Genomic DNA, 21216 nt, shown 5'->3' with positions numbered 1-21216 from the left:
CATCATCATCATCATCCTTCTCCCATCCAGGCACTGACCACCTTGGCTGCAGCAAAGTACTGCATTGTGTGCCTTCAGGCGAGGACTTGGGTCACATATTGTGGTATGGATTAGTGCTTTTAGAGCACTATTTCCCAAACTCGAGTCTCTAGCTGTTGTTGGACTACAACTCCCATGATCCCTAGCTAGCAGGACCAGTGGTCAGGGATGGTGAAAACTGTAGTCCAAAAAAAAGCTGAAGGCCCAAGTTTGGGAAACACTGGGCGCCGGACTAGGGCTTGGGCAACCAGGGTTCAAAACGCCACTCAGCCATGAAGCTCGCTGGGTGACCTTGGGCCAGTCACTGTGTCTTAGCTTTACCTACCTCACAGGGTTGTTGTGAGGATTAAATGAGGAGGGAAAGGACCATGTTGTCACTTTGAGCTTCTTGGACGCAAGCTGGGATACATACTAGTGGCCAAAATTGTGGGAACCTTTTGGGGAAAGTATTTCTAGGTTTGATGGCTCACAAGACCTGATTGACTCTCTAAACACTCATGCTCATTGGTTACATACTGAATATCAACCTAAACAACTTATGCTTCTTTTTTCTGGTTATTTGGCTATAACTTTTGATAGAATACAGATAACTGAACAAACTTCGTTACATTACATTCTTCATTAAATTATCTTTCCATTGATATATAATTTTATGGTGTTACTCAAAAGAAAAGTGGTGTTGTGAGCCATCAAACCTCAGAAATACCCTTTTTTCAAAAGGTTTCCACAATTTTGGCCACTAGTGTAATTAATAATAATACTTAACTCAAGCTTGTATGTTATTTGCAGCATTCCTGCAGAGTCCAAGGGTCCATCTCAGCTCAACCCCAGTGACAAAGAATAGCAAAGTAGAGCATTTGCCAGGTTTCAGAGGCCAGCAGGAGGAATCCTCCAGAAAACCAAGGGACAACATAGCCTTATACCACATTGGGCCATTGGTACACTGACTGGCCACTGCTCTTCATGGTTCCAGCCCAGGCGTTTAACCTGAAACCGCCTGCGTGAAAAACAGGTACACTGGCACCGAGCTACCGCCCTTTGCCAAATAGACGTGCCACGTCCTTAAGTGGCAGCTAGGCTTGTTAATCCACTCTATTAAAAAGAAACCAGTGCTGGCTTGCGCATAAACCTTCAGCCTGGCATGCAGTTTCGGCTTGTTCTCAGGAGCTAGTTGAGCAGAGAACAGCATTTGTGCACCAGGCCCTTGCTCATTTAAAACTGCTAAAGCTCGACTGGTTCCTTCTGAATAAATAAGAGATTTTTTCTCTTTCTTTCCTTCCTTTCACACAGGGTGGATAAAAATCAATGATTTTAAAAATACATATATCAAAAAAATAGGTGTTTTTTTTTTATTTAAATCTGATTTTTTAAAATTAAATGCTTTTGGAGGAAAAATCTTTCTAGTTTTCTAGTTAATTTACATTATAGTCCAAAGGCTATTCATCGGGAAATAAGGGTTTGTTTTTAATTATGTAGCATGAGGCTTTGTATGCCATGTTTAATTTTTTTGGTAAATTGATCCATTCACAATGTCATGCTCTTCCAGACGTTTCTGTAAGGTTATTTGGGGCAGTTTTTCTAACGAGACGATATTATCACAGATGCTTGTTTGTGCAGTTCTCAAAAGTGTGGATTTGTGTCTGCAGAGATAACATGCCTTTCCTTCACAGGAAAAATGTTATAAAATAAACATAACAGAGTTGAGGAAGAACCTTAATCCCATTGTTCCTTTGCAAATTTATATACACAGAATCAATTTTTGTTAAATAAATTGTTTAAATTGTTATTAAGGAAATGAATTTTTTTCTCTCCTTCTAATAAAATACAGCAGAAAAATTGTCCAAATATAAGCAGTTAATTATGAAATTAGTGTGAGGTTTAATAAGTTATCTGTCTATGTATTTCTTATAGTATAACCAAATCAGTAATTTCTGATATAACTGAAAAAAATACTCTGAAAATTTATTATTCCAAAAATGAGACCTTCACCTTGTTGTAAACATTAAGATTATCCCAGCAAGAAGGAGTATTTCTGTAAAAAAAAAATTATTTAAATAATAATAATAATAATTTATTATTTATACCCCGCCCATCTGGCTGGGTTTCCCCAGCCACTCTGGGCAGCTTCCAACAAAATATTAAAAATACAATAAAACATCAGTCATTAAAAACTTCCCTAAACGGGGCTGCCTTCAGATGTCTTTTAAAAGTAAGATAGTTGTTTTTCTCTTTGACATCTGGGTGGAGGGCGTTCCACAGGGTGGGTGCCACTACTGAGAAGGCCCTCTGCCTGGTTCCCTGTAACTTGGCTTCTCTTACTAACTAGTGATTTAAACCATGATTTAAATCATGATTTACAGTCATACCTCAGGTTGAAGTAGCTTCGGGTTGAGCGTTTTCAGGTTGCGATCTGCGGCGACCCGGAAGTAACAGAACGCGTTACTTCCGGGTTTTGCCGCTCGTGCATGCGCAGACGCTCAAGATTACATCATGCACATGCGCAGAAACAGCGAATCACAACCCACGCAGACGCGGGTTGCGTTCGCTTCAGGATGCGAATGGGGCTCCAGAACAGATCCCGTTCACATCCAGAGGTACCACTGTAAATTGATTTGATTTAAATCAAATCCACCCTGCTTTCACATTACAGTGGTGCCCCGCAAGACGAACGCCTCGCAAGACGGAAAACCCGCTAGACGAAAGGGTTTTCCGTTTTGGAGGCGCTTCGCAAAACGAATTTCCCTATGGGTTTGCTTCGCAAGACGAAAATGTCTTGCGAGTTCCTGCAGGTTTTTTCCCCTTTTTCCCCCCTTTTCCTAAGCCGCTAAGCCGCTTATCAGCTGATCCACTGATAAGCCGCTTAACAGCTGATCACTAAAAGCCGCTAAACCGCTAATAGCGCTAATCCGCTAAGCTGTCAATGGGCTTGCTTCGCAAGACGAAAAAACCGCTATACGAAGAGCCTCACGGAACAGATTAATTTCGTCTTGCGAGGCACCCCTGTATTCATCTTTCTTTTCTTTCACATTATTTTTTCACTGATTTTTTTAAATTTTAGATGATAGATAGATAGATAGATAGATAGATAGATAGATAGTCTGGAGAGGTTGCCAACTGGCTACTCAAGGTGTGGACAATGGTGAACGTGGATGGGCCCACGCCCTGACTCTGTTTAAAGGCAGCTTCCTACGTCCACACACAGAGACAGGCTCACCGAAGAGGCAGCAGGAGACAGTAGCGAACGAAGACGCCAATGACCCACACGATGGTCAGCCGTAAACTGATGTAGTGAAAGTTGACGTTGGTCCTGGTAAGGAGGTTCCAGGAGACCAGCTCCTCCGAGGTGAACCTCTGGGTGACTTCGTCTTCCACAATCGCTTCATACCCCTTTTTGCAGAAGTAAAACACATCGGAGAGCTCAAAGTCCCCATGGCGCAGGCCAGCAATGGCTTTCTCCATGGTGGTCTGGTCCCTCTGTATGATAACTTCAGAGTAAAGGGTGGGGAATAAACAAATAAAAAGCACATTATAGATCAATGAGAAAATGAAGCCGGGCAGTAGGCAGGTCAGTTACCTGCAACACAAGTTCCAGGCAACACCTGGTACCATTTCCACAAGCTCAGTTTATACCTGCCATTAAAAGGACCAGGTGGCAACATTTTATCTAGGAGATCAGCAGGAAATAATTTTGCCATTCTAAGTCCCATTAGCCCGGTGACTCCCTGGGTGAGAAAGCCTTGCTCCTCCACATGTGGTTTGGCTGAAACCAATTGGAATTACTTCATCCATCATCAGCTTTCCACAACACATCTGCTATGCCAGCTTTCAAATAACCAATTGCATAAATTGATTAGGAGTGTGGAGGTGGAGATGGAGGTGATGCTTTGATCCGACATTAATGGCTTGTTCCGTTGAGTGGGGATCGCACTTCCAGTGTGCTTGGCTACCTAAAAGACCACCTGCCCCTGTGTAGACTTGTAAGATGACTTGGACAATCTGGGAAAATTCTACTCATGACGCCACACCCTACAGAATATCAGAGGCAGTGACCTGAAAATGGGCATATTCTGCTGTGGCCCTAATAAATAAATAATAATTATACCTTGCCAACAAAGGTCCGTATAGTTAAAGCTATGGTTTTCCCAGTAGTGATGTATGGATGTGAGAGCTGGACCATAAAGAAGGCTGATCGCTGAAAAATTGATGCTTTGAATTCTGGTGCTGGAGGAGACTCTTGAGAGTCCCATGGACTGCAAAAAGATCAAACCTATCCATTCTGAAGGAAATCAGCCCTGAGTGCTCACTGGAAGGACAGATCCTGAAGCTGAGGCTCCAATATTTTGGCCACCTCATGAGAAGAGAAGACTCCCTGGAAAAGACCCTGATGTTGGGAAAGATGGAGGGCACAAGCAGAAGGAGACGACAGAGGACGAGATGGTTGGAGAGTGTTCTCGAAGCTACCAGCATGAGTTTGACCAAACTGCGGGAGGCAGTGGAAGACAGGAGTGCCTGGCGTGCTCTGGTCCATGGGGTCACGAAGAGTCGGACACGACTAAACAACAACAAGGTGTTTCCCTCAATTACCTGTCAGCTGTTTTCCCCCAGGGTAAAATCATGGCTGCTTCAAGCAGAACCCACCCACTTCCCCATCTGTTCATCCACCTGCGGCAATTGGGAAAATTCACTTCAGCAAGTGAAGCTTTTGTTTTCCCGATAACTACATATTTACTATCTTTCCTGAGTCAGGAGGAAAGGCTGGCTTTCTGGCTGCCGCACCATTGCCCAATGCGCTGGAACCCAAACCGGAGGAGAGATAACAGGGCAACTCTGGAACAACCCAAGGTCCCCAATGCAATGCACGGTGGGGGAAATGAAAGAGTTGTTTCTGTGGTCTCGAGAGAATAATACAATCCTCCAAGTCAACAGCTGGTGAAGGGAAGAGACTCCCCACAGATCTTGTTCCTCGAGGCCGGCCTGACAGTGATGAATTATGCAAGCCCGGGGCGGCGTTTTAGCTAACAATGCGCTATAGAAGAAGGAGGTGCAACACTGAGTAAAGCAGGGGTCACATTCACAGAGAGTACTGGAGCAAGCCTCAAAGGGATGCCAGGGATGCAGGAAGCAGAGACAGCACAGGGGTAAAAGAAACATTCAGAGAAGTGAATCCACCCTCTTTTTACCCTCTTCTGGGTGGGGTAGGGATATCAAGCAATAACAACAGAAGTCTTCAAAACCTCAAGCTAGTGACGACAAAAGTAAAAGGAGCGTAATTCTTTTCCACCCGGTCAACCATGGCCTATTGACAACCGCTGAGCAGTGAAACCACAATTTCAAAATCTTGGTTAAATGGAAGTTGTATTAAGCAACCACCTTTCCTTAAGTGCAAAGGAATCAAGTAGGGGGGAAATGTGTTGCAACTAAAGATAGCAGAGCAAGTAAAATAAATCGGATAAAGGACAGATTTAATCAACTTACTATGTTGTTGTTTTAAAAAATGCCACCCTCCCGCCAAAGGAGCTTAGGGAATATCTATGGCTCTTCTCTGCCACACCAATTCTCATTCTCACAACAGCCCTGTGAGACAGGATAGGCCGAGAAAAGGTGACTGGTGCAAAGCTACACCACGAGCTTCACAGCCAAGCGGGAATTCGAATCCGCATCTCTCCACTCCTAGTGCAAAACAGTGTTCTGTACCAAACTGACAAACCTGTGGTCTTGGTTTGCAGACAAGCACAAACAATAGTTTGGTCATTTGGAAAAAATAAACTATGGTTTGCCTCAGACCAAGACTGGGAATTGCTTTGTGCAAGAAGCACACAAATTCTTCAAGACTAGTCTAAAAAGGTAAAGGGACCCCTGACCATTTCGTCCAGTCGTGGCCGACTCTGGGGTTGCGGCGCTCATCTCGCTTTATTGGCCGAGGGAGCTGGCGCACAGCTTCCAGGTCATGTGGCCAGCATGACTAAGCTGCTTCTGGCGAACCAGAACAGTGCACGGAAACGCCGTTTACCTTCCCACTGGAGCGGTACCTATTTCTCTACTTTGATGTGCTTTCAATCTTCTAGGTTGGCAGGAGCTGGGACCGAGCAACGGGAGCTCACCCCGTCGCGGGGATTTGAACCGCCGACCTTCTGATCGGCAAGTCCTAGGCTCTGTGGTTTAACCCACAGAGCCACCCGCATCCCCCAAGGCTAGTCTATGTAGTGCCAAAATTTGGTATTATGTTTGCTTGAGCCCAACCTTAACATCTACCACACCACTTAATCAACAAAATGTTTGTTTGGTTGATTAATCTCCTAATTAAAGCTACCTGGAACCCAGTGGGTGCTTCTGCATCAGAGGTGGCTAAGCTGTGAGCCTTCCAAATATTGATGGTCTCCAAACTCCCATGAGCCCCAGCCAGCATGCCAAATGGTCAGGGATGAAGTGAGCTGTAGTTTCACAAACCTGACATAGAAGCCTTATTTACTAAAGGGGGCATGGGCTCAGCTTGCAATTTGGCATCACTTTCCAAAATTATAAAAAGGAAGGGCAACTAGTGAACAAAATTTCCACTGTCTTTGGGCAACGTGAACCAAATGGATCTGCACAAGCTTGTAAACAGCTACCTGGGGCAAGAAGGAACCTCCTCTAAGTGTCCAGGAAGGAAAACATTGCAAAAGTTGTTTTACTTAAAAGCCACACTTATGCGTCCCAAATGACTAACACAGGCAATTGTGGGTCAGGCATGCAATCGGGGTTCCAGGACTATCACATCAAGACCCCCATGCAGAGAACTTGGTTTAACATCCTTGATGGACCCATATGAGTATCTCCATCATTTAGCTGACAACCGAGTATTGTAAGATTTTTACATCAGATTTCAGGACCATTCCCCGCCCCCCTCCAAACAGCCATTCTTGTTATAATGGTGCAACAGTTCTAATTTTTAAGAAAACCCTTACCATTTGAAGAAGGAAGCTTCTGTGCCTCTCTCTGTTTCTCAATACGCAGCGTGGCCCACTGTTTTGTAAAGAAGAAAAGGGACAGATAAGGCAAATGTGCAGTAGTAATTCTGATTTAGGTCATCTTCCTGATCTAAATATTGTTGTTGCAAGAGATGCTCGCTTTACCCTTTTATCATTTCTAACACCTTATTGGTATGTGTGTTTTTATGGTGACTATTACCCATTCAAGAGTTGTATTTCATTCAAGAGATGAAAACAAGGGATATACTTATTTGAATACTGTACTGGTAATGCTCTAGTAGCTCCTTGAGCATTCAGTTCCCCATTCTCAAGTTTTCTATACCAAAACAAAAAACAAAAACCAGCACCACACCTCCAATCATATTCTAACTGCTACTGTGCCACAGTTAGATATGCCAAGCCAGGTTCATAAGAAACAATTATTTCGGTCCCAGCTCATGCTTACTGCCCTTTCCTATCTATAGGCTTGTCACCACAGCCCAACACAAAATAAACTTTTGCAAGTAGGGCATCGCAGCTTCCCACATAGATCAGTTGGACCACACGCCTGTGACAGCACCACACAACCAATCAAAGTTGCGGCAGCTAGCAACAACCTCCTGTTGATCCAGGAATTTCTACTGCATCTGCAATGGGTGGTCATCTAGCCTCAGCTTCAAGCCTTCTAATGAAGAGCCATCTCTTCCACTGTCAAGCAGTTCTTCCCAATGTTTCGTCTCCATCCTCTTCCACTTAAATGTGAACCTACCCCTCTGGACAAAAGAGAATTTGCTCCCATCACCTATAGGGACAGGGCGTTGCAACACGGCTGGTTGCAATCCGGGTATGAGGGCTGAGCTACCAGTCCAAGACAAATGGTCTGAAGATGGATCTATAAACGGATTTGAGGAAAGAGCTTGAAGAACAGCCAGCAGCACCTACTCAAGGGTTCTCCCGTTCATGTATGTCAACAATGATATGAAATATTGAAAGACACGCCAACAACTCCCATATGTTCATGTTTTGGGGAGAGGAAGAAGTAGAGCAGGAGGGAGAAAGATGTTCTTGAGAAACCAACACTTCTGCTTGGAATCTCCTTCCTCGCTGGCAGTTTTTAAAGCAAATATCTGGACATCTTTTGATTGCATTTCTCAGTAGAAATTAATCTGAAACCTGCATGCAGATTGTAACATGTGATCACTTATCCCTGTTAACTGTATAATATAATTACTGGTTTTATTTTTTATTTATTTATTTATTGTATAAATTTTTTATTAGTTTTCCATTTTTAAAAGACACAACAAGAACAACATACAAACAAACACATAAGATCATATTTTCTTAGCCTCATTTTCATAAGCCTCTTTTCTCGGACTTCCCCATACCTTCCCCTTTTTGCATCCTTTTTTTTTTTTTTACAATTATTCAGCAACCCTTTTAACCAATTTAAATTTGTTCTCCTTTTCAATTTCACCCTAAATCAAACAAAATTTACCGCTGTAATTCTACGTCTTCCTTTCCCTAAACATTTTAGCACTCCTCAATTTTATGGTAGTTCTTAAGATATATTTTAAACTTCTTCCAATCTTCCTCCACAGTCTCTTTCTCTTGGTCGCGGATTCTGCCGGTCATTTCTGCCAGTCCCATAAAGTCAATCACTTTCGCCTGCCATTCCTCCAGCGTGGGTATATAATTACTGGTTTTAAGGTGTAGTAGTAATATGTAATCTTACTAGTTTTCAAACAACAGACTACTTCAACAAGGTAACACCTAACAACTATAATAACTTAATCCCCACAGAGTACACAGGAACAGATGGTGGAAACCAGTTTCATTCAAATAGGTTTCAACAACTCAACTAAAACTGATGTTGCTATTTTGGGGCAAGACAGCTCTAAATTCTTATTTTTCAAATGACTGACTGGCTGTGATTATCAGTTAAACATCTGGCTAGGCTAGTTCCGATGACAACCTTGAGCTAGGTTAAGAGCTTTGAGAAATTAAAAGAAGAAAAACTACTTGATCCAGGGACAGTCTACATATACATATTGGCTTGTTCTGACCTCTTTTTCTTAATGGCGATTGCTCCTGCTCAGGCTGCACAGAAAAAGCATTTTTGGACTCAGAAATCCATTCCGACTGTGCAGATAAAATAGAACTGATAGAATTCTACAGGATGGGGTATTAGTGTGTGAAAACTGTCCAGATCCAATGATCCCCAGATGGTGGAGATGTCAGGCACCATGCTGATACCCAGGCATCTTCACCTGGCCGCAAGCCGTCGAAAGCCAGGTGCAAAATGTGCTTGGCAAATTTTGAACACTGCACAATAGCTAAAGGTAAAGGGACCCCTGACCATTAGGTCCAGTCGTGGCCGACTCTGGGGTTGCGGCGCTCATCTCGCTTTATTGGCCGAGGGAGCCAGCGTACCGCTTCCGGGTCATGTGGCCAGCATGACTAAGCCGCTTCTGGCAAACCAGAGCAGCGCACGGAAACGCCGTTTATCCTCCTGCCGGAGCGGTCCCTATTCATCTACTTGCACTTTGACATGCTTTCGAACTGCTAGGTTGGCAGGAGCAAGGACCGAGCAATGGGAGCTCACCCCGTCATGGGGATTCGAACCGCCAACCTTCGGATCGGCAAATCCTAGGCTCTGTGGTTTAACCCACAATGCCACCTGCGTCCCGCACAATAGCTACCCAAACCCTTATGTGGGAAGCCCACAAGCAGTTCCTGAGCACAATAACACTCTCTTCACTTGCAGTTCCCAAATGCTGGTATTCCAACGGTGGAGGTACAACACAGCTATCATGGCTACCCACCATTGTGTGGAGTGATGTTTTGACCCATATTTTTCAGTTCCCATTCCTTTTCAAACCTGTATCCTTGCCTACTCCCACATAGCTATGACAGCAAAGGAGTTAAGGCCTCAGCTATGACTCTTGGGTTTCTAGAGCACCCTCAGGACCTGTTCACAGGAATACAGGAAGCTGGCTTCTACTGAGCTCGACTACCATCCACTGAGCTTTTGTTGTTGTTTAGTCGTTTAGTCGTGTCCGACTCTTCGTGACTCCATGGACCAGAGCACGCCAGGCACTCCTGTCTTCCACTGCCTCCCACAGTTTGGTCAAACTCATGCTGGTAGCTTCGAGAACATTGTCCAACCATCTCGTTCTCTGTTGTCCCCATCTCCTTGTGCCCTTAATCTTTCCCAACATCAGGGTCTCTTCTAGGGAGTCTTCTCTTCTCACGAGGTGGCCAAAGTATTGGAGCCTCAGCTTCAGGATCTGTCCTTCCAGTGAGCACCCAGGGCTGATTTCCTTAAGAATGGAGAGGTTTGATCTTCTTGCTGTCCATGGGACTCTCAAGAGTCTCCTCCAGCACCATAATTCAAAAGCATCAATTCTTCAGCGATCTCCATTGAGCTTAGTAGGTAGCATTCCTCCAGGATTTCAGCAGGGGACCTCTTACCTGGAGATATTAGGGGTTCAACCTGCGAACCTCACCTCTTCTTGGTGAACCAGGAGGCAGCTCTACTAATCAATCACATGCCTCCTATTCTACTGTCCTACAAACCCTGCTTGTGTCCTTCTCCAGAGGTTATTGGGGAGCAGAAGTCTGGGTTAGTTGGACCTTTGGCATCATCCAGCAAGGATCCTCTCTGCACTGACATGCCCCGTCTCGCCCTCATTCCCAGCTAGCTTGTTTTAGCTGTGTTGAGTCCTGGAATCAAACCAGTATCTGCTACTTTTCTTCCACCAAGGAGCCCAGGGATGCTTATTATGGAGCTATCTAATTTTATCCTCATAGCAACCCCGTGAAGAAAGTAAACAGAGACAGCCGATTGTTTTTAAGGCTCTACTATTCATAGTTGACCCCGTGATGAACAGCATCTGGCTAATTCTTGCCACCTGTATTTTTATGTTGTGAACCGCCCTGTGACCTTGTGGTGAAGGGCAGTATACAAAATTAATCATCATCGTAATCATCCTAAGCACACTGACTTGAATGAAAGCCCCACTGATCTCAACAGAACAGTTATGTATGTTTATGTGTCCAAGGCCTGGATTGCAATGTCCCAGCACTAGTCGATAAATGGTTTCAGGGTATGGAAACTCCAGGTTGTGACAGTGGTTGAATGCATTTAATTATGACTGTTCCATGACAAGGCCTTCAGATCCAGCAATGGCATGATGTTTAGCAACGTTAAGAAGTTTAGTACAGCAGTATGGTCTCTGAAGCGACGCGGGTGGCGCTGTGGGTTAAACCGCAGAGCCTAGGACTTGCCGATCAGAAGGTCGGCGGTTCGAATCCCCGTGACAGGGTGAGCTCCGTTGCTCGGTCCCTGCTCCTGCCAACCTAGCAGTTCGAAAGCACGTCATGTGCAAGTAGATAAATAGGGACCGCTCCAGCGGGAAGGTAAACGGCGTTTCCGTGTGCTGCTCTGGTTCGCCAGAAGTGGCTTAGTATGCTGGCCACATGACCCAGAAGCTGTCTGTGGACAAACGCCAGCTCCCTCGGCCTATAGAGCGAGATGAGCGCGCAACCCAGAGTCGGTCACAACTGGACCTAATGGTCAGGGTTCCCTTTACCTATGGTCTCTGAACGACGCTCTTGAAGGCATATTTATGTATGCTGCAGCTGATGCAAGACAAAGGCACCCTCTATCTTCAGTGCAAGATCCAGTGCAATGAAGTTGTTATGCTCATGAAATGCCACAAATTGCAATACTAACTTCACACAGCAGACTACAGCTATGCCTCCAAGGTCTCTTTCCAGATGACCGTGCAGTCATCACGATTTGTTCGCGGGGAGATTAGATCACGTTGTGTCAAGCAAGTTTCATCCCACGCTTTTCCACCACTGTCCTTACTGCAAAATGACCAGCCTTTTGGGGAAGCAGTCTTGTTGCCAAGAGAGCTCCAAATCAGCTTTAATTGCACAACCTGAATTGGCCAGTATGTGACTGAATCGCACCCAAAAGGTGCGACAGTCTGGAAGCATCTTTTGCATATTTACAAAGAACAAAACTGACTATGGGCATAACCCCTTTGCATGATGAATTAGGATTTCATCGCAAGAGTGTAAGCACGATTCTGGGTCTAAGGCAACTGAATGGCAGCTTTATACAGGCAGAAGGACAATAAAGTCCATTCTCTCTCCCAGCACTGTTAATTAAAACCTGCTTCAGAGGAAGAAAAATATTGCAGGACAGTATTTTGCTATTCCACCTCGAGTCAGTAAGAGGAGTCCAAAGGGCAACTCTTTATGTCCACCTCCAGCCTTAAATTGTCCTCCTTTTGCTTTAAGCACTTTAAGTTCCTGGTTTTGTTGCCCAACAAACAAGATTCATTAATAGCCAGATGCAAGTCCAAAATAAACCAAGATCCCATAACTCATCTTCCGACGATGAAAGGCAAGCAGGACGGTTTAAGAAGAGGACGTTGAGTTAGTTGTGCTCCTGAAGATCAGATTTCAGTCTCTGGAGAGCAATTGCATTCTACACATGGTGGTTGAGTGTCAACGGGCATTGGGAGCTGCTGACAATAGGCTGGGTGGCTCTGGCAAGCGACTGAATATACCATCGCAACAATTATGCATTTTGTGAAGAGGAGACAATGTTTTTGTTTACCTGCTCCATGAATAGTCTCACCAGCAATCTTTTCTTCTATTAGCTTGACTCTGCCATTGTGTGTCAGCATATATATATGTGTCCAAGGCATTTAATATATATATCATGAGAGCCAGCCTTAACCAACCTGGTGCCCTCCCAATGTTTTGGACTACAATTCCCATCAGTCCCAGCTAGCACTGATGGGAGCTGTCGCCCAAAACATCAGGGAAGGAGGATAAGGATAAAACCAACCTCTAGAAAAACAAGGAAACCAGAAATCACACAAAAATGAGGTAGAGGCACTAAATGGGAAGGATGCATCCCAGACGCTCTGCATGGGGGAGAATGGATGTCCTTCAGGCTTTTAAATAAGACCAGTAGGCCGTTTTTCCCCCATAAGAAGAAACTATCCGAGGCACTGCAGACATCTCTAGAGTGAAGCCAACATAATCTCACAACAAAGCAGAATCAATAAGCATAAAGCGTATTTTATGGGGGGCGGGGCGGGTTAAATGCACTAACCTATCGGTGGAATAACACAGAGGAGACATCTCTCGAGCCTATAGCCCTTTATTATCTTTGGGTGTGCGCGTATCTGCGTTCCCCGATTGGCTAACGCCGGGGATGCAACGCGAAAATGGATTTTTTTGGTAGAACTGAATGACAGGCGCAGCGACGAATTGGAGGTCAGCCTCGCGTTCGCTCCTCCGCAGAACTGAATCTAGGATTTTTAGGGAGGGGGGGATCCCTAAAGAGCTGCCATTGTTCGCGTGCAAGACCCTTTCCGGGCTTCCCAAAGGCCCATTTCATTGAAGTGCAAAATAAAAATAAAAAGCATCGCGGGTGCGAGGACGTCCACGCCCTCCTCCGCGTTGCAAACCGCTGAATCACGCAAGAAAGGTCAGCTGTTGTTTATGGCAATGGGGGGGTCGGAATGGGGAGGGGGGGGGAGCGCAGCAAGGAGAAAGGAGGCGGCGAAGTGTTACCTTGGGGGGGGGGGAATCGGGAAGGAGGGAGGGAAGATCTGCTTGCTCTTTTTGGAGAGGCAGCCCCGAGGGGGCGGCACGCGTCGCCCTTTGCGCAGGCAGCGCGGAGCCGCGACTCACCTCCAAGGTCTTCACCAGGACTTTGAGGTACAGCTCCGAGATCCCCAAGGACACGCCGAAGATGGAGGGCAGCACGATGAGCAGGAAGACCGCGGAGAACCAGAAGCCGAAGAGGCGTAGCAGGAGATCCAGGAGCTGCTCCATCCCGAGGGCTGCGGGCGCCGCGCTGGCTTCCCCAGACGCCCTACTCGCTGCAGCAGCGCCTGAGCCGGACGCCGGCTCGCCGCGCCCCGCCTCGGCAGGGGGAAGCCGTCCGTGCGGGCTCGCCGGGGGAAGGCTGGGCAAAGAGCAGCGCCGGAGAGGCTGCCTCTTTCTCCGCGCGGCTCCGCCGCGGCGCAGCTCCACCCACTTAACTCCTCTGCGCCCAAGGCGCGCTGCTGCTGCTGCTGCTGCTGGTAAGGGTGCCGCCGTCGCCGCCAGGCGAGCGCTTGGGCAGGAGGGAGCCTCTGTCCAGGAAGGCGTCGTCGGAGCTGGGACCCGGGTTGGTCAAGGAAGAGCGGAGCTCCTGCCGAGCTCCCCAAGAGGCGAGCTTCCCCGATCTCATGAGCGGCGTGGGTGTCTCCCTGCAAATGCTCCTGGGGGCGCGCCATCGAGGCGCAACTCCGGCGCGCGGCGGGATCCCGCCCCTTCGATTGTTCGCTCACGGCCGCATTGTGATCTCAGCACAGGAGCCAACTCCCATAGAATAGTTGAGGCGGCCATCCCCAGCCCCCTCCCTCCATTTGATAGTCATTGCTATTTAATTAGTGTGCGTACGCCCCGTCTGGCGTACCTGTCGCACCCCCCATTATTCAAGTTGGCACCCATGGGGGCCGCGGGTAAGACCGGCGGCAGTGGGCGGAACTACTGTCAGCCTCCCCCCCCCCCCCAGCTGCAGGTGTATTCAGCAACATGTCCTGGAGAACAGAAGAAAAGTCGACTGCATCCCCCCTAATCTGATACAGTGGTACCTCGAGTTAAGTACTTGATTCATTCCGGAGGTCTGTTCTTAACCTGAAACTGTTCTTAACCTGAAGCACCACTTTAGCTAATGGGGCCTCCTGGTGCTGCTGGAGCCCGATTTCTGTTCTCATCCTGAAGCAAAGTTCTTAACCTGAAGCACTATTTCTTTTTTTTTTTTAAATAAATTTTTTATTAATTTCCAATTTTTTTAACATAAACAAAAACAACATAAAAACAAACACAAAAAATCATATTTTCTTAACCTTATTTCCATAACCCTCTTTTCCCGGACTTCCCCATACCTTTCCCTTTTTGCATCCTTAATTTTAAACCATTATTCAGCAACCCTTCTTAACCAATTAAATGTAAATTCATTCTCCTTTTCAATTCCTCCCTAAAATTAAACACAATTTTCCGCTGCAATTCTACGTCTTCTTTTCCCTCAGCATTTTAGCACTCCTTCTTGGTTAGCTGAGTGTGTAACCTGAAGCGTATGTAACCTGAAGCGTATGTAACCCGAGGTACCACTGTATCCTGTTCTCACAGTGGCCAACCAGACACCCATAGGATGCCAACAAGCAAAGCCTAAGTGCAGTGGCAAGTCTCCCCACCAGCACTGGCAGAGGAAGGGGGTGCTGAGGGTGCAGTCTGCCCTGGGTGTCATCCTTGAGGGGGTTGACATCGCCACGCCACCCCCCGGGATGCTCGACACTCGCTCCAGCCCCCACCTGGGATTCACAACAACTGGTCTTCACTTGCCGTGATTATGTATTTTGTGGTTTTTATATTTTGATTTTATTCTGTGAACCACCCTGAGACCTCCAGGTATAGGGCAGTATATAAATTCAATAATAATAATAATAATGATAATAATTACAACAGTTGTAGCCATGGATGGCCTTAAAGGTAAAGGGACCCCTGACTATTAGGTCCAGTCATGACCCACTCTGGGGTTGCGGCGCTCATCTCACTTTATTGGCCGAGGCAGCCGGTGTACAGCTTCCAGGTCATGTGGCCAGCATGACTAAGCCACTTCTGGCGAACCAGAGCAGTGCACGGAAACACCGTTTACCTTCCTGCCGGAGCGGTACCTATTTATCTACTTGCACTTTGACGTGCTTTCGAACTGCTAGGTTGGCAGGAGCAGGGACCGAGCAACGGGAGCTCACCCCATGGCGGGGATTCGAACCGCCGACCTTCTGATCGGCAAGCCCTAGGCTCTGTGGTTTCACCCACAGCGCCACCCACATGCCCCATGGATGGCCTTATCACCCATGAATTTGTCTAATCCTATTTTTTAAGAAAACGTATTGTCACCCAGGAACTTGACCTCACTGTAATTTTAGATTTGCTTCTGTCATAAAAACACAAAAATAACCATTACTGGATCAGACCAAAGGCCCATCTGGTCCAGCATCCTATTCCCATTGCCACCTGCCAGATGCTTAATGAGCACAGCAGCACAATCTCCTGTTGGTTTCCCTCCTACACCTGGTATTCAGGCGCATATTGACTCTCTGACTCCAGGTGTCATCTGAGGAAATGGTTGAAAGAACATGATTAGGCAACACAGGACAGCTGACTTAAAATGATCAGTGAAGTACTCTTGCAGGTATGAGAACATTTAAATACCTTTCTGTACTGCCTGACCTCTAACCTAGTTAGGTAATCCTGGATTCTTTTTGATTTGTTCATCCTAGAGCACTGAAGGAGTGACAAGCAGCGGGTTATAATCCATCACTTTGCTGAGCTGTGGCCTTTCCCCTTCCAAGGGTACAAAATTTTGCACGTGCGGCGGGAGGGAGAAAACGGTCAGGCCCTCTCTCATAATGCTAGAACCTGGAGACATTCGATGAAGCTGAATGTTAGAAGATTCAGGACGAGCGAAAGGTCCAGCGCCGAGAGCCTTCTGGCAGTTCCCTCACTGCGAGAAGCAAAGTTACAGGGAACCAGGCAGAGGGCCTTCTCGGTAGTGGCACCCGCCCTGTGGAACGCCCTCCCATCAGATGTCAAAGAGAACAACAACTACCAAACTTTTAGAAGACATCTGAAGGCAGCCCTGTTTAGGGAAGCTTTTAATGTTTAACAGACCACTGTATTTTAATATTTTGTTGGAAGCTGCCCAGAGTGGCTGGGGAAACCCAGCCAAATGGGTGGGGTATAAATAATAAATTATCATCATCATCATCAACATCTCCACTGGAGTGAACCGGCCCAGGTGAGGTAAACCTTGCCGACCCCTGACATAGTTAAACTATGGAACTCTGTGCCACAGCAGACAGTAGTAATCACTGACGTGGATGGCTTGAAAAGAGGACTGGACAAATTCATGGAGGATAATATCAATGGCTTACTAGCCATGATGGCTATGCTCTCTCTCCCAACACTGTACGATTCCAAACGCTGGTTTGCTGGAAAACCATAGGAGGGGAATGTGCTCTTGTGCCCGGGTCCTGCTTGAAGGTTTCCTACGGGCATCTGGGTCGCGGCTACAAAAACAGGGAGGTGGACTAGATGGGCCACTGGCCTAATTCAGCAGGCTTCTCTTTCGTTCTTCGGAACCCGAAAATTATATCACAGATATGTCCAATAGACAGGGGTTTTTGAAGCTTCAGTCCAGCAACTGCTTGGCTCAGCTGTGCTAATGTGACTTTCCTCATTCCTCTAGAAAACCCTGTTCCTACCAAGAGGCTTGGAGGCTGGGAAATCAAAATAAGCAGCTAAAACAGCCAGCTACCTCTCCGCTAAATATGTAAGAGAGTTCAAAAGGTAACCATCCCCTTTGGGGAAGTAGGCTAGGTGCCTACTTGTTGCAAAGTTCAATCTAAATAGAAACGATAGCAATTGGCAGGGTTTCACATCTCACGTTAACGCATTACATAAGTATGTGACAGATGAACGCGGGTAACTATTGCATCAGTCAGACTAAAGAAGTGATTTTTAGTGTCAAGGGTGTGGATAGTGCAAGTTACATACCCAGGATATGGGGCGAGCCTTGATTGCAATCATTTTACCCACTGCATTAGAGTAAGTCCTTCTGTAGTAAGTCCCAGCCGACAGGATTGCGACAAGAACTGCCCCACTGAGAAACATGTGAGAGGTAGTAGCATTTTCAGTGGAATTCAAAGATTTGCAAATCTACCCCCCCCCCCCAAAAAAACCCAGCAACTAAGCAGACAACCCACGCACCCCCTCCCCATGCAGCTCAAAAATAAAATAAAATTCTGGTGTGGCTTAAGCGTGCTCAGTAGTCGTGGAATATTGAGTGCCGAGAATTCTCTGCAAACATGGTAGGTAAAGCAGTTAATAAACCATATGAAGAATGCATGCACACCAAATAATCCTGAAACCGTAGTTTGTTAAGGGAATGGTAGCTCTGTGAGGGGTAAACTTTAGTTCTTCTTTGGGAAAGTCTCGTGCTTTAAATATATGGTATGTGTATGTATGAATGTCTACAATCCCTGGTAGAGGACAGGGATCCTGAGATCACATTAAGGGTAGCCAAATTCTGTGTGATTGCCATAAAACTTAGGGAACAAGCTGTGCTATCATAATGATTAAGGCTTTAAATGATAATTTTAGACTATTTGTTAGTGACTAAGTTTTAATTTATATATTTTTAAAACTGTTGCTATATCTGTAGTGTCCCTGTTATACCTAATTGCAAATTCAAATGTATCCCTATTGTGTTTTATGATTTCCTTGATATTATATGTGGGCTGGAACTGGTCTGTGACAGAAATAATAAATTATTCTTCTATGTGTATGTATCCAATATTTGTAGTATGGGCGGACTCCCCTGGAAAATGGAGTGGCCATTCACACTGCTCAGGGAGGGGAGACAGGAGAAAATGTAACTTTATACCAGCTCCCTTTTCAAGGTCACAGAAACATGCTCTGATCTGCAGTGAGCCATCAGTATTCCTATGCGTCCCTTGCTGTGCTTGTGTGCAGCCGCACATTTCAAGGCCCCCACATCTTTGTCAGGGGAAACCACCTTGCCTTGCAGATATTTATCTACGATAGCTCAGGTTTCACTTATTTAAACAGCTGCGCTGTTTGTCAAAGGCAGAACTGCTCAGGAGAGTTTTCTATCAATCAAGGGAAGGGAAGGGAAGGGAAGGGAAGGGAAGGGAAAGGTATTTTGAGGGACATAAAATAATAGCAGGAAACGAAAGCAGGTTTTATTTCCGCATCGCAATATGAAGTTTTATGATCCACAAAGATCACAAATAGGTCCAGTGCTTTTTTTTTAGGGGGACGCAGGGGTACACATACCCCTAAACATTTTGTGTATCTAGGTTTGGCCTCATTGGAGGCCAGTGTTTTGATATGAGTAGGAAAATGAGAGTAATCCCTAAACATTTTTTTTAGGAGAAAAAAAGCACTGGATGGGTCTAACTCATAGCTGTCAACTTTTCACTCTTCTTGCAAGGAATCCTATTTGGAATAAGGGAATTTCCCTGTGATAGGAAAAAAAAATTTGTTCACAACACCCTTAAAAAAAGGAATATGTTGACAGCTATGGTCTAACTTGCACTTAAGGCATGCGCCACAACCAGATTCACATCTGCATTGTATATTTAAAGCAGTATCGTAACACTTTAAACAGTTCTAGCTTCCCCCAAAGATTCCTGGGAACCGAAGTTTAAGGATGCTGAGTTTGGTTAGTAGATTCCTATTCCCCTCATTGACCTACAATTACTAGAGTGCATGGGCATAGCCAGCATTTTTGTTGGGGGGGCAGGCCTTTCGTTGGGGAGAAGAACCTCAGTTTGCTATGTATTTTTATTTATTTTTATTGATTGGGGGGGAGGCAACTGCCCCTCCCTGCCCCCCCCCCTTGGCTGCACCCATGCTAGAGTTTCTTGGGGAGAAAACTGTATTGTTAAACCACTGCCCAGGCTTGCACCCTGAGGTCACTTGGTTCTGCTAATGCAGCAGTTTGACTTTACCACCAAAGGTTCACACCATTGTCTCAAGACAGGTGGATGTCAACAATAAGAACTGGAGCTGCACAAGGGGAATGGAGATCTCCTCTTGGCACCCTTAGCAAACTACAGTTCCCAGGATTCTTTGGGGGAAAGCCAAGATTCTTAAAAGTGGTATGGTACTACTTTAAATGTATAATGCAGATGGGACCCAGGAGAAGTGTTTTGGCAGCTTGTGTCAATGATGTTGGGTTGTAAACAACCAAACATACAAAGGACGACAACTGCAGAACTGCATAGCCAATCAGAGCACACACTAACTCAGCAAAGAACATGCCAGAGAGCCAGTGTGGTGTAGTGGTTAAGAGCGGTAGTCTCGTAATCTGGGGAACCGGGTTCGCGTCTCCGCTCCTCCACATGCAGCTGCTGGGTGACCTTGGGCCAGTCACACTTCTCTGAAGCCTCTCAGCCCCACTCACCTCACAGAGTGTTTGTTGTGGGGGGGGGGGGAGGGAAAGGAGAATGTTAGCCGCTTTGAGACTCCTGAAGGGGAGTGAAAGGCGGGGTATCAAATCCAAACTCTTCTTCTTAAAACAAACAAAAACCAAAAAAACAAGCAAAGAACATGCCACTCTGCTTGGTTGCTAAACAACACAACACCCACCCACCCCTTGATTAACTGACTTAACCCTTCAATCACTCACAGAATGATCTCTGCTGTTGCACTTCTGACAACTTCAGGGGAATCACATGCTCTCCATTCCTGCGCTATAGCCTGCTTAGCATCAACTATCAGGCGTAGTATTTTAACATGCACAGCCCGATCCTATACGGAGTTAGCTGCACCTGAGCCCATTAAAAAAATCAATGAATTTAAGCATACCTAGCTCTGGAGACCATCAAGAAGGCTGATCGCCGAAGAACGGATGCTTTTGAATTATGGTGCTGGAGGAGACTCTTGAGAGTCCCATGGACTGCAAGAAGATCAAACGTATCCATTCTGAAGGAAATCAGCCCTGAGTGCTCACTGGAAGGACAGATCGTGAAGCTAAGACTCCAATACTTTGGCCACCTCATGAGAAGAGAAGACTCCCTGGAAAAGACCCTGATGTTGGGAAAGATAGAGGGCACAAGGAGAAGGAGACGACAGAGGACGAGATGGTTGGACAGTGTTCTCGAAGCTACCAGCATGAGTTTGACCAAACTGTGGGAGGCAGTGGAAGACAGGCGTGCCTGTTGTGCTCTGGTCCATGGGGTCACAAAGAGTCGGACACGACTAAACGACTAAACAACAACAACAACAACAACAAAAGCTCTGGAGAGGATAGGGGTCTAGCCGGTTACAGTTACTTTTACTGTACATCTTAAATTATTGCTAGCGTCATCTGCTGCTGATGTTCGTTCATTTAAAACATCTCTGTCTTTCTTAAGCTGAGCTCACAGTGATTACAATCATTACTTATTTCGATTGGATTTTTATGCTCAGGTTGCAAACCTAACACGCGCTACTTGGGAGTAAGGTCCATTGAACACAGTTGAATTTACATCCAAGTAACATGCAGAGGTTTGCATGCTAATCTGCTTCAGGAAACTTGTATAAGGTGTAAAGGCAGTGTGGAATTTTAAAAATCTGTTCT

General features: G+C 45.9%; 1 protein-coding gene across 1 annotated transcript in view; it reads right to left on the bottom strand.

The window, feature by feature from the left end:
• The window catches only part of GPAT3 (glycerol-3-phosphate acyltransferase 3), a 30782-nt gene extending 16809 nt beyond the window's left edge, over positions 1–13973 (bottom strand). Inside the window, exons 1-3 of the mRNA XM_079990996.1 lie at positions 13707–13973; positions 6984–7041; positions 3254–3524 (exon numbers count right to left, since the gene is read on the bottom strand). Of these exons, the coding sequence (XP_079847122.1) occupies positions 3254–3524; positions 6984–7041; positions 13707–13850 (473 nt within the window). The 5' untranslated portion in view covers positions 13851–13973. The remainder of the gene's footprint in view (positions 1–3253; positions 3525–6983; positions 7042–13706) is intronic.
• Between the last annotated feature and the right edge of the window lie 7243 nt (positions 13974–21216).

This window comes from Podarcis cretensis (assembly GCF_951804945.1).
Source record: "Podarcis cretensis genome assembly, chromosome: 9".
NCBI classification, from domain to species: Eukaryota; Metazoa; Chordata; class Lepidosauria; order Squamata; family Lacertidae; genus Podarcis; species Podarcis cretensis.
The sequence above is the reverse complement of the archived record's forward strand: the minus strand, read 5'-3'. Positions and strand labels throughout refer to the sequence as shown.